Source organism: Triturus cristatus, chromosome 4_2, assembly GCF_964204655.1.
Source record: "Triturus cristatus chromosome 4_2, aTriCri1.1, whole genome shotgun sequence".
Classification (NCBI taxonomy): Eukaryota; Metazoa; Chordata; class Amphibia; order Caudata; family Salamandridae; genus Triturus; species Triturus cristatus.
Genome location: NC_140586.1, coordinates 779,338,569 through 779,350,942, shown reverse-complemented (window position 1 = coordinate 779,350,942; position 12,374 = coordinate 779,338,569). Strand labels below are relative to the sequence as shown.

General features: G+C 45.4%; 1 protein-coding gene across 1 annotated transcript in view; it reads right to left on the bottom strand.

Annotated features, from left to right (window-relative positions):
• LOC146835031 (cytochrome P450 4B1-like) overlaps positions 1-12,374 on the bottom strand; it is a 268,573-nt gene that overhangs the window by 138,318 nt on the left and 117,881 nt on the right. Inside the window, exon 2 of the mRNA XM_085602692.1 lies at positions 8,377-8,521. Within this exon, the coding sequence (XP_085458818.1) occupies positions 8,377-8,521 (145 nt within the window). The remainder of the gene's footprint in view (positions 1-8,376; positions 8,522-12,374) is intronic.

Below are 12,374 nucleotides of genomic sequence, written 5' to 3'. Positions count from 1 at the left end.
CCCAAGACAACCACTTGTTCTGCAGAGATGCTTCTTACAGAAGGAAGCCTCCGTCTGTCCCATATGTTTGGGGCATGATCTACTTTCTACTGGGCCCCTGAATTGAGCCTCCACGTCTTGGATGGGTGTTGCAGGCCATAAGCCAGGGAAGGGAGGGCCTTGGACTGTCCTCTTCACTCCACCCCTTCATTCTCCTATGCTAGTTCAAGTGAGAAGCTATCAGAAGATGCATCCTTATGTGAACATGCAGTTAAGGTTACTTGCAGTTGACCACTGTCACTGCTCATGTGAAGAAAGTGAGTTTAATGGGGTGGAGCCATGACTTCGGACAGGGAAATTCAGGAGGACAAGTTTTATACCAAATCGGGGATAATCAAGTGACTAAATTAGTAGCACTAGTTTAGAGAAAATTTATTTTGTGCACACACCACCCAATCCAATGACAAATTGCACATCCTCCCAATCGGTACACTACAAACAGTCCTTACCACACGCGCCCAGCATACTCCTGATATCTCATGATCTGAATGTCACTGAATATATAACAAACTCTTCATTCACCGATACCAATCCACACCATAGTTTGAGACATAGTGTAAATGGTCATCTTCATGAAGCACATGAAAGGGAAAGTTCTTGCTCACGTGCTCAAAGCCATATATTTGGCAAATCATTCCCAAACTAAAAAACTGTCATGACGCACGCCAACATATTTCCTGTAATCACTCCAATAAAATAGTATAGAGGCCGCTCTCGTGTGCACTTACACATATGACTGTGTGGCTCTAGAGTGTTTGTGATTGTGAAGTTTGCATTTCCTCTCCTTGTGCTTTCTTCTCTCCTTGTGCTTTTCTTACACGGTACACATGGCCAACTACTGACACTCAGAAGACATCACTCAGAACCATTCACCCTCCTTTATAAGAGCAATAGAGGCAGAGTAGCTTGATTTCTTCTGACTAGTCGCACCGTCCAAACTCAAAATGGAAATACAAGTCCAAAATAAATGCACCGTAGACAGCCCTTTCCACACAGAACCAATACATCTACAATACCCACATTTCTCCTTTCATCGGACATTCAATAGCTCTCTATACCCATAACAACCCTGCACACCACTGTATGAAGCTTAACTACTAATGATCATAGTCATACAGCACACTCTGGGCAAAATCCACTCATCATCATGGGCACATCACAGCTCCAAAGCTATAGAGATGTTTGCAACACAGCAGCTGTGTGACTTCATGATATCATTACCATTCCTGACCAGAATAAACATATAAGATTTAAAAGACAGGGGGCATTGGAGTACATGAAAATAAGGAATTGTATAATATATTTAGAAAATAATAATACTGAATGAAAATTATGCTAAGAGCAATGATTATGTTGATATTTCTACACTATGTTATAGTAGTAAAAACATTTTATCCCAATATACTAAAGTTGTTACAATGTGTGCAACTGAGTTGCCCTTCTTCTTTATACTTTTTTCTGTTTTGGTTGTGCCATATTATACCTCATCTTTGTACTTTTTTTTAGGTCTGACAATAGACCCTCTAGGTGTCTGTCAGAGTGCTAAAAACAACAAAAACAGGCTTAGAAAGAGAGAGAGAAATATAGTTGAGAGTGGGTTTTGGTTTGTTTCCCCCTCCAGCCATTGGCTATCCAGGTTTTTTCCAGCTATCAGTTAAGATCCAGGAGGTTTGCAGTGATCCTTTTTTTCTTTTCGGGGAGGTGTAAAGTAGTTCCTTTTATCTAACTGAAGAGACTACAGCACCAGATCACATGCATATAAACACAGTGAAATTCTCATGTTTTTAGATCTCGCCTAGCGTTGCAGCGTATGCGCTGCATGCTCTGCGAGATCTATTGTCAGGAGGCGATTTCGGTAGTGGAGTGGAAGCTCCGCCCATACATTTGATTGGTGCACAGTTTATGCTAAACGCTCGCTTTCGATTTGAAGTGAGGCTTGTTTGTTCCTTTCCTGTCTCCTTTTCGGCTCGCCCATTCAGACTGGATTTTGCACTTGCGGACTAACATGGTAGGATTTAGATGTTGGTTCAGTACTATCTTATACACACACTGTTCATGACAATGGCAGCTACGCTGCATTTTCCGGTATGTGACTTTTGCCATTCTCCCTTTAACTTCACAGCGTTTTCCCTTTAACAATGCGCGGCGTTTATTGTGTGTTATGTAACTTCTTTCATATTTATGACGCTTTTACTTTCACAAACAGCAGCGCAACGTTCTTCGATATGGTACATCTTAGATTTTCACGGCGCTTTCGCTTTACCAAGCCGCGGCGTTCATTGTTTGATATGTGAGTTTCTGGATATCCATGCCACATTCACTTTAATAAACTGAGGCGCTGCATTCCTCCATATGGGAGTTCTTAGATCTGCAGAGCGCTTTCAAATTCACAAACCGTAGCGTTTATTGTCTGGTGACGCTGCCTGTTTTACAATAACGTTGGCCTTTCTTTGATAAAAAAGGAATACAAAAACAATTTTTGTTTCGTTTACGCTTAAAATTCAATGAACATGCCAGGAAACCTGTGATCATTACGCACTAAAAGAATACTTGGCTGCATTAGCACAGAGGATATACTTAAGTGACTTAAAGTGTATACTAAGAAACAGCGAAAACAACAAATAAATACAATGTACTCCGCATATAATGTTTTTTAACTCAAATTCAGCTTTGCAAAAACAAAGAGAATAATTCACTATTTATTCACTACTCACAGCTACATTGTGGTCATATGTGAATGCTGGTTGTGTTGCAAATGAAAACAAAGGGTCTCAAATCGGATTTAAAAAAACAACTATACAGTGCAACAAGTCAGTGTGTTCTACTTCTGTTCGCAGCATAAAGTTGAGGTAACAAGCGCGAGAATGAATAAAGTGCTTCAATGGACAAATGATGTGTTTTAGTTTGTGGGGACCGAAATATTTAACAAGCATTTGCAGTGCAATAGGTCTCTCATTTACGCAAGTTTAAGCAATTGGCATTATAAATGACAATGCCTTTTATTTATGTTTTAAAAACAAAAACAAAAATAAAAGGCATTGTTATTTGCAATGTCAATAGCTCAAACCCGCGTACATGCAAGACCTATTGCATTGCAAATGCTTGTTCTTGTATGCCCATTGATGTCTTAGAACACGCCCACACTTTCATGAACATCCTAAAGCGACACTGCCACCTTTCCTCTATGGGCCACTGTCCTTGCACGAGAACGCACATTCATTGTAACCAGTAAGCAGAAAAATGATTTCAACAGTGTGTTTCATGTATTTGGAAATGTTCATACAGGCACACACACACACCAAGGAATGCCAGAGTCTGTGACACCATCTGCACCTCTGATTTATTTTGCACTGAGTGAAATACACACCGTTATCACTTTGTCATAAGATGGTCAGTTCACCACACCTGTCATGCGGCATTGCGTCTCTACTCGGCAGAGCATGCTGCTAACATCCTTCGCAAGGAGAGGGGTAGACCTTTCCAGGAAAAAAACTCAGATTGTGTGAAGAGCAGATCCTAACCAAAGGCGGAACAGATACTACACTTGGGGCCACATGCACAACTGTTTTTAGCGGTCTCAAACAGCGACTCGGCCATTTGCGACCGCTTAAAAAACTTGTAGCCTATATCAACAATATTTTTAGAGAAATAGCGTTTGCGAGTCACTATTAGGAAGGCGGCATGCCAAGGGCGTCCCTTTCTAATAGTGAGTCGCAGGGGGATATATGATTATTTTGCGACCGGCAAGCATTCAAATAACAATTGCAGTTTACCGCCTACTTCAAGTAGGTGGTAAACCAGTCACACGGGAAGGGGTCCTCAGCGATTGGCAGCGAAAACCTTCTATTGAGAGCAGGCAGTGGTACCATGGACTACTGCCTACTCTTAAAAAATGAAACAGAAACGTTTCATTTTTCTTTTTTAAATGCATCCTGTTTTCCTTTGAGGAAAAAGGGCTGCATTAAAAAAAAAAAAAAAAACTGTGTTATTGAGAAAGCAGTCACATACATGATGATCTGCTGACCCCCAGCAGGCCATCTTCCCTGTGAGTGCCGGCCATTTCCAATGGGTCGCAAATTGCAACCTGCCTCATGAATATTAATGAGGCAGGTCCTTTGCGAGTGTCTAAGACACTGTTGTGCATTGCGTTTAGTGACTCGCAAGTTGCGAGTTGCAAAATGAAACGGTCGCATATGTGGCCCTTGATCTTAGCCAAAAGGCCCTGAGGGTGAGCCCTGAGGCTACTCCCCTATGCACGCTGTCTCCGCCCGCTGATCCTAAAGAATAACAGCCAGGAATGCTCAATGATACCAGGATTTCAGGGAGTGCTGACGGCGGTACCCCACCTGCCTCAGACCACTTCGGCAAACAGATTAATTGTGAGGCTGAGTGCCTCATGCTTGAAATTCTGTCCCCATTACCTTGCTTTAGGCCCAAAATAGTGGACTCGAAGAGGAGGGAATGCTGGCACACTGAATTCTAAATCAGCCAGACAAATCCCAGTCCTGCTCATCAAATTTTCAAAATCCAAGCACTTCCTGCTTTTCCGCCGACAAAACATCTTCATGGTTGGCAGCCATGAGCCTGATGTTTCAAGGTCATGGGGTTGTGATTTATTCTCGGCATGGATAAGTCCGAGGTAGGCCTGCGGGTGGATCTATGAAGGATCCTAGGGCAAGTAGCCTCCCCTGACTTAATACACACCCAGTGCAGCGAGTATTAAAAGCAGCCATGTAGACAGTGCAAAAGCTGCCCACAAAAACCTCCACACAAAAGATTATTAAATATTATTGTCATTTGCACATAAAAGCTCCCCCTTTAAGTGCAAGTAGAAAGCAACATCTTCGGGGTCATATCTTCATTGTTCTGAACTTGTATTGTTGCAGCGCAGGATGATTGGTTTAATGAGAATGCAAGGCACAGCAAATCTACCAGTTCTCCATTACTGAACAAATGGGCTTGAGGAGAATGTTTATTCCCATATCAAAACAATGTGTTGTTTATGGCACAAGATTAAGTGCAGATCCATCAGCACAAGTTGGCAGCATCAGGGCCTGGGTCTAGGTGTCCCAGCCGTGACCAGCAAAAAGCCTGCAGTATCACAGGTCCCGACAGCAAGCAGCACAAGACAGCAGTATCACGGTCTGTTACTCTGTGTCCCGACAGCGAGCAGCAAAAGACTCCAGTATCACATGCTGTTACTCTCTGTCCCGACAGTGAGCAGCACAAGACTGCAGTATCACATGCTGTTACTCTCTGTCCCGACAGTGAGCAAGACTAGATAGCAGTATCACGGACTGTTGCTCGGTGTCCCAACAGCGAGCAGCACAAGACTGCAGTATCACATGCTGTTACTCGGTGTCCCAACAGCGAGCAGCACAAGACTGCAGTATCACATGCTGTTACTCTCTGTCCCGACAGTAAGCAGCACAAGACTGCAGTATCACATGGTGTTACTCTCTGTCCCGACAGTGAGCAGCACAAGACAGCAGTATCACGGTCTGTTACTCTGTGTCCAGACCGCGAGCAGCACAAGACTGCAGTATCACAGTCTGTTACTCTGTGTCCCGACAGCGAGCAGCACAAGACTCCAGCATCACATGCTGTTACTCTCTGTCCCGACAGTGAGCAGTACAAGACTGCAGTATCACATGCTGTTACTCTCTGTCCTGACAGTGAGCAAGACTAGATAGCAGTATCACGGTCTGTTACTCTGTGTCCCGACAGCGAGCAGCACAAGACTCCAGTATCACATGCTGTTACTCTCTGTCCCGACAGTGAGCAGTACAAGACTGCAGTATCACATGCTGTTACTCTCTGTCCCGACAGTGAGCAAGACTAGATAGCAGTATCACGGTCTGTTACTCTGTGTCCCGACAGCGAGCAGCACAAGACTGCAGTATCACATGCTGTTACTCTCTGTCCCGACAGTAAGCAGCACAAGGCTGCAGTATCACATGGTGTTACTCTATGTCCAGACCGAGAGCAGCACAAGACTGCAGTATCACAGGCTGTTACTAGGTGTCCGGACAGTGAGCAGCACAAGACTACAGAATCTCGGGCTGTTACTCAGTGTCTCGAAAGTGAGCAGCACAAGACAGCAGAATCATTGGCTGTTACTCGGTGTCTCGAGAGCGAGCAGCAAGCGGCAGTGGCTCCATAAGGATGGAGGGGAGTTCCCCACCCTGCTGCCAGTGCAGTTAACATGAAAAAATAAAACGGCAATAAAATGATTTTATTACCATTTAATTTTTCAATGCAGCTGGCCAGACCAAGCCAAGTGTTGGGGTGAGGCCAGAGTCCTGGCAGCCATGGATGAGAAATTATGCACATCTAAAGTTTAAAGTGCATATGTCATTTTGGCCTGCTGTCTTGCGACGGCCCGCCTGGCATGCTCAATTTAAACCTCTCCACCTTAAACAGCTGGGTGAAGAGATAGCACAGTCCAGCTCCAACCAATCCTGGTGCTGCTCTCTTGCTGATTAAGAGCATAAGAGCAGCACTAGGACTGCTTAGAGGTGTTGGCTCAAAGACCCCTTGCTACCGAACCGCGGGACATGAGAGGACTGGAGTAGGTAAGTATGTTTTCTTTTTCTTTTCATTTAGTGTACTGGTTTATTTATTTTCACACAATGCCACTCAGTGTGAGAAACTGGCACTGCCTTAAGCCTCAACTCCAGAATCATGGCCCATTACAAACACTGGGGCAGATTTACAAGCCCCCAGCGCCACCTGTACGTCCATTTTTCGTGACGTACTGGTGGCGCAGGGGGCTCCTCCATATTTACAAGGACAGGAAAAGCCACTCTGCGTGACTTTTTCTCTCCTTGTAAATATGGCCCCGTCACATGCAGCACTTTGCGTTGAAGGGGCGTTCCATGGGTGTTGCTGTAGGTTATTCCATGCAACACCCATGGAACAAGACACATCTCCAGATTTACGAGAAATTGTAAATCTGGAGATGCGTCTGAATGCTACGCCACCCTAGAGGTGCCGTAGCGAGGCGCAACGAGGAGAAATGTTTTCATGTGCCCCTTCCTGCACAAAAACAATCTCCCAACGACGCAGGCATCCTTACACCATGGTGCAAGGGTGCCTGTGCCAGCGCATGGCTGCAGTTTGTGCGCCAGCGCAGGTGAGAGCGCAGGAATGCGACATATTATTGTATATATGTCGTATTCCTGTGCTCCAGAAGTGCTGCAGCGTGGCGCAGCCAAAGGGCTTGCGGTGCCACGCTGCGGCACTTCCTTGTAGATCTGCCCCACTGTTTATAACAGACCATTATTGAAAGCTTTGTGTTTGCGTCTAAGGCCATTCCTGGAGTAGCAGTCTGATCGCCCCACCACTTTATAAAGCAGTCAGCTGCCACTGCAAGACAGCAGTATCACGGTCTGTTACTCTGTGTCCCAACAGTGAGCAGCACAAGACTGCAGTATCACAGGCTGTTACTCTCTAAGACTGCAGAATCACAGGCTGTTACTCTCTAAGACAGCAGTATCACAGGCTGTTACTCTCTAAGACTGCAGAATCACAGGCTGTTACTCTCTAAGACTGCAGAATCACAGACTGTTACTCTCTAAGACTGCAGAATCACAGGCTGTTACTCTCTAAGACTGCAGATTCACAGACTGTTACTCTCTAAGACTGCAGAATCACAGGCTGTTACTCTCTAAGACTGCAGTATCACAGGCTGTTACTCTCTAAGACTGCAGAATCACAGGCTGTTACTCTCTAAGACTGCAGTATCACAGGCTGTTACTCTCTAAGACTGCAGAATCACAGGCTATTATGCTTCATGGGTTTTAGTTTCCTGTGTCATTTTTTGTTAATTTTCTTTGTAGAATATCACATGAACAGCTGTTTAAGAAGTAAGTGACTACAGGACACATGTTTAAAAGTAAGTGCCAAGATTAACTTTCCCCCTTTTCTAGCAAAAACAAGAATCAGCAAAAGCAACGTCAATGAGTCTGGCTTATAATTAAAATGGAACTCAGCTTATTGGCTTTGCCAGTGATTGCTCATTTCGTAGTGCTTCAGTCTCTTTTGCCACGCCCACCGCCCCCTCTGTTTATGAAGTGTGAACAGATAAAATCAGGCAATTCAATGTGCGCTCAGGTCCTTTAGCTATGGGCTTTCAAAGGTCTGGTCACTGTGATGGAGGATGGCATCAACTAAGATCTCTTCCTCCAAACAGGATGCCATGGCGACAGAAGTTGATGCATGGAAAGTGTGAAGATCCAAACAGTTAACCAACAATAAAAAGGACAAATACAAAATACAAAGTCTAACTCCAAGATTTTCCTAATGTGAAAAAAGAGTAAATCTATGATTACCCACCTCCTCTGCCAAAGACAACTTTAGCATATTCAGGGTGATTGATGACCAAAGTTGCGAAGACATTTCCCATCCATATGGGAAATCCGTGATTGTATTTATGTGTCCAGGACACCAACTTGGCCATTTCTGTTCCATCTTGTTTAAACTGCAGAAGTGAAGGAACAGAATAAATCAGTTCTCCCAGAATATACACGGATTATAGCACCATGTTAACATTTCCAACAATTTCATCCTATCTTGTCTCCTAAAGCTCTCAATGCATTCGTGGAGCCATTGTTTTTAATTGTTTTCAAAGAGAAAGACATAAAGGAACATATGAAAGAAGAAAGAAGGAAAGAAAAACACATCTCCAAATTTCAACACCCACCACCAAAACCCCCAAAGGCACTGGACTCGAAAATGTTCTTGTGTTTCTATGATGCCATCTTGTTATGATGTTGTATAAACAACATATCCATCAAATTCGACTATAACAGCTCTTTAAAAAAAAAAAACCAAAAAACGTAAAACATTTTAAGAGTGACCAGGATGATGAAGCGCTAGTTTCTACAGACCAGTTTATGACTCTCCATGCTCTGTGGCTCTTCAGCAGTGGCGTCGTAACCCTTCCACCCCCAGCTCCCCCCACCCGCTTTAGCACATACAGCAGGGGTGGGGTTCTTGATGAAGGCTTAAAATTAAAGAGTGGGTGACGTGAGGGAGAGGATGTAAGGATGGATGAGTGAAAGGCAGGATGGAGGAGTGAAAGGGAGGATGGATGATGAGAGAGGATGGATTGGTGGATGGAATGAAGAGTGAGTGAAAGCATGGATGATCATGAAAGGGTAAATGGGTGGATGGAGTGAAAGGCTGGGGGGATGGGCAGGTTGAAAGTGTGGATGGATGAGTGAAAGGATGGATGGATGATGAATAAAAGGATAGATGTAAGGGTGGATAAGTCAAAGGGTGAATGGATGGATGGATGAGTGAAAGAGTGGATGGATGGGTGAAAGAAAGGGTGGATGGATAGATGCATAGATGAATGAGAAAAGGATGGATGTAAGGATGAATTAGTGGGAAGGAGGATGGATGGATGAGTGAAAGGGGGAATGAATGGATGAGTGTCTGAAAGGATGGATGGGTGAGTGAAAGGATGGATGGATATGTGAGTGAAAAGGTGGCTGAATTGATGCATGGATGAATAAGTGAAAGAATGGATGTAAGGACAGATGAATGAAATGGATGAAGAATGATAGATGTTAGTATGGATGAGTGAAAGGGGTGATGGATGAGGATGAGAGAAAGGATGGATGGATGGATCGATGAGTAGATGGATTGATGGATGGAAGGCTGGATGAATGGACGAGTGATAGGGTGGATGGATGGACAGAGTGAAAGGCTGGATAAGTGAAATGATGGATGGATGGATGGATAGAAGAGTGGAAGGATATTTGTAAGGATGGATGAGTGAATGAATGGATGGATGAGTGAAAGGGAGGGTAGATGGTGGCTAGATGAAAGGATAGATGGATGGATGATGAATGGGTCGAAGGGCGGATGGATGAGAGAAAGGATGGATGGCTGGATGAAAGGGTGGATAGATGGATGAGTGATTGAACGGGCAGATGGATAGAGTGAAAGGGTGGATGGATCGATGAGTGAAATGGTGCATGGATCAGGTCAGCAATTTTTAAACTGGTGTCTCTGCCGCACCTGCTCTACAGGCTCCAGAACTATCTGTACCTTATCCCCCCATCGTGGTTTCTACAAATAAATGCACTACTGAATAGGTTCCTCTGGCAAGGGGGTGTGGTCCGCATGGCGCTCGCAACATACATTCAGTCTACGTATTGCGGTGCTATAGCAGCAGCTGACGTCCGCGCGTACTGCTGGACTTCGCACCTTTTGGTGATCAACGAATGGTGGTATGGTTCCCAGACAGAACTATAACAAACATGGTATGCAGTTCCTAATGTGCAAGCAGGCGGAGTGTGTTAAGAAATGAGCTCTATTGAGAGTAAGTATTAGAATGAAGGAGGGGAGAAGAAACTTCTCCTTGTTGGAAAAAGACCCTCACACACCCAGCCAGCTAGGTGTCATGCTTCATCATCGGGACTGCTCCTTATCGGGGCGGCGCTGCAATCCCCGATCGGCACCCGAGATGGGGCCTTCCTGGCGGAGATCTTTTTTCCAGAAGCCGGTGGGTGAAGTGCGTGTAAGGGCCCTAAAATAGTGTAGGTGATAGTGATGTGTAGGGAAAATTAAAAATAGGGGAGAAGGTCCACTCAGAAAATTTTAATGAACGTGGCCCCTACCCTAATTAAAAATAATAAGACAAAACAACGCTAATCTCAACTCTAAGGATGTCGGTTAATTGCGTCTGTCAAGTGGACCACTTGACAGACGCAATTAAGGATTGCAGACCCGATGATGAAGCATGACACCTAGCTGGCTGGGTGTATGAAGGTCTTTTTCCAACAAGGAGAAGTTTCTTCTCCCCTCCTTCATTCTAATACTTACTCTCAATAGAGCTAATTTCTTAACACACTCCGCCTGCTTGCACATTAGGAACTGCATACCATTTTTGTTATAGTTCTATCAACGGACCTGTATGCTGGACCTGGATAAATAATCGTCCGCTTTTCCCTTTCTTTGAATCTATGGGTCCCAGACAGACCCGGCCTACGCCGTGGAGCGGCTCGCCATGGCAGGTACCCCGCTGCTTCATCTTTTATATAGTTGCTCGGCCCTGGAGGTGCTTTCCCAGGCCTGCCTGACAGTTATTCAGACCTGGAGGCGGGTGGTTCGGTCCATGGGTTGGTGGGGTACGCTGACTGGTGCCACTCCTCTCTGGCAGGGAATACACCTCCGGCCCGTCGTGGCATTGGTGGGGTTTCACAGATGGGATGATATCGGGATCTCCACTCTCGGAGACATTATGCAGGGGACCACTCTTAAATCCTTTCAAAGGCTGCAGGCGGACTTTAACCTTCACAAATCACAGTTTCATCGCTATCTGCAGCTCCGTCACGCATTGATCCCACTGATATGGCATCTTGAGTCATTACCCGAGTTCCACCCGCTGGAAGGTCATCTGTTGATGGGGGATCCAAGGGCCCACACAATCCGGCAAATTTATCAAACTCTCACTACACACTCCAAGACAACTATTCACCGCACCCGGGCGGCGTGGGAGGCAAACCTGCCCGACCTGACAGACGATGACTGAGCTGAGGTGCTGGCTAGCCCCAGGGGCACTGCAGTCTCTACCAGATACAGATTAATCCAATTTAAATATCTCCATTGGATATATTACACGCGTCTTCGCCTCTGGAAGACGGGGGCCTTTCAGTCCCCCATCTGTCTCCGTTGTGGCACAGACGAGGGGTCGTTCCTTCACTCGGTGTGGAGTTGCGGGGTGTTGCAGCTCTTCTGGTCTGGTGTGCTGACTTGCATGGGGCGCGTTCTGGCATGGGATATGCCGACGGACCCCAGACTGAAGCTTTTACATAGCACAGAAGACATCGGGGAACATGTATAAAAGACACTTACTGTTTCTTGGTCTCACATTATCTGAGAGGGACATAGCACAACATTGGAAAGATACGTACCCGCCCAGTATAACTACCTGGAAAACAGCCATGGATAGGTGCATGTCGGCGGAGGTTGCTGTGTTCCAGGCGAGGGGTTGCTCACAGAAGCATGGGAAGATCTGGGCAAGGTGGGCCAAGTACAGGGGTATTGATTTGTCATTGATGGCGCAGCCAGCCACCCGGGACCCTATAGAACGGGTGGTAGTGAGCAATGTACCAGTTTAAAGTGTTGGTGCAACAAAGACGTAGACAGGAATCTCTACGATATGTGCATATAATGTTTCTAAAGTATGTGTGGTGTGCGCTTGGGGGGCGGTGGGTGGGGCGTTCTCTTTGGTCTGATGTTCCGCAGACCTTAGGGGTGGGTAATGTACAGTACCTAGAGACCTTGCAGAATGTATTTCAAATGCACTTTGCTTGCTGGGC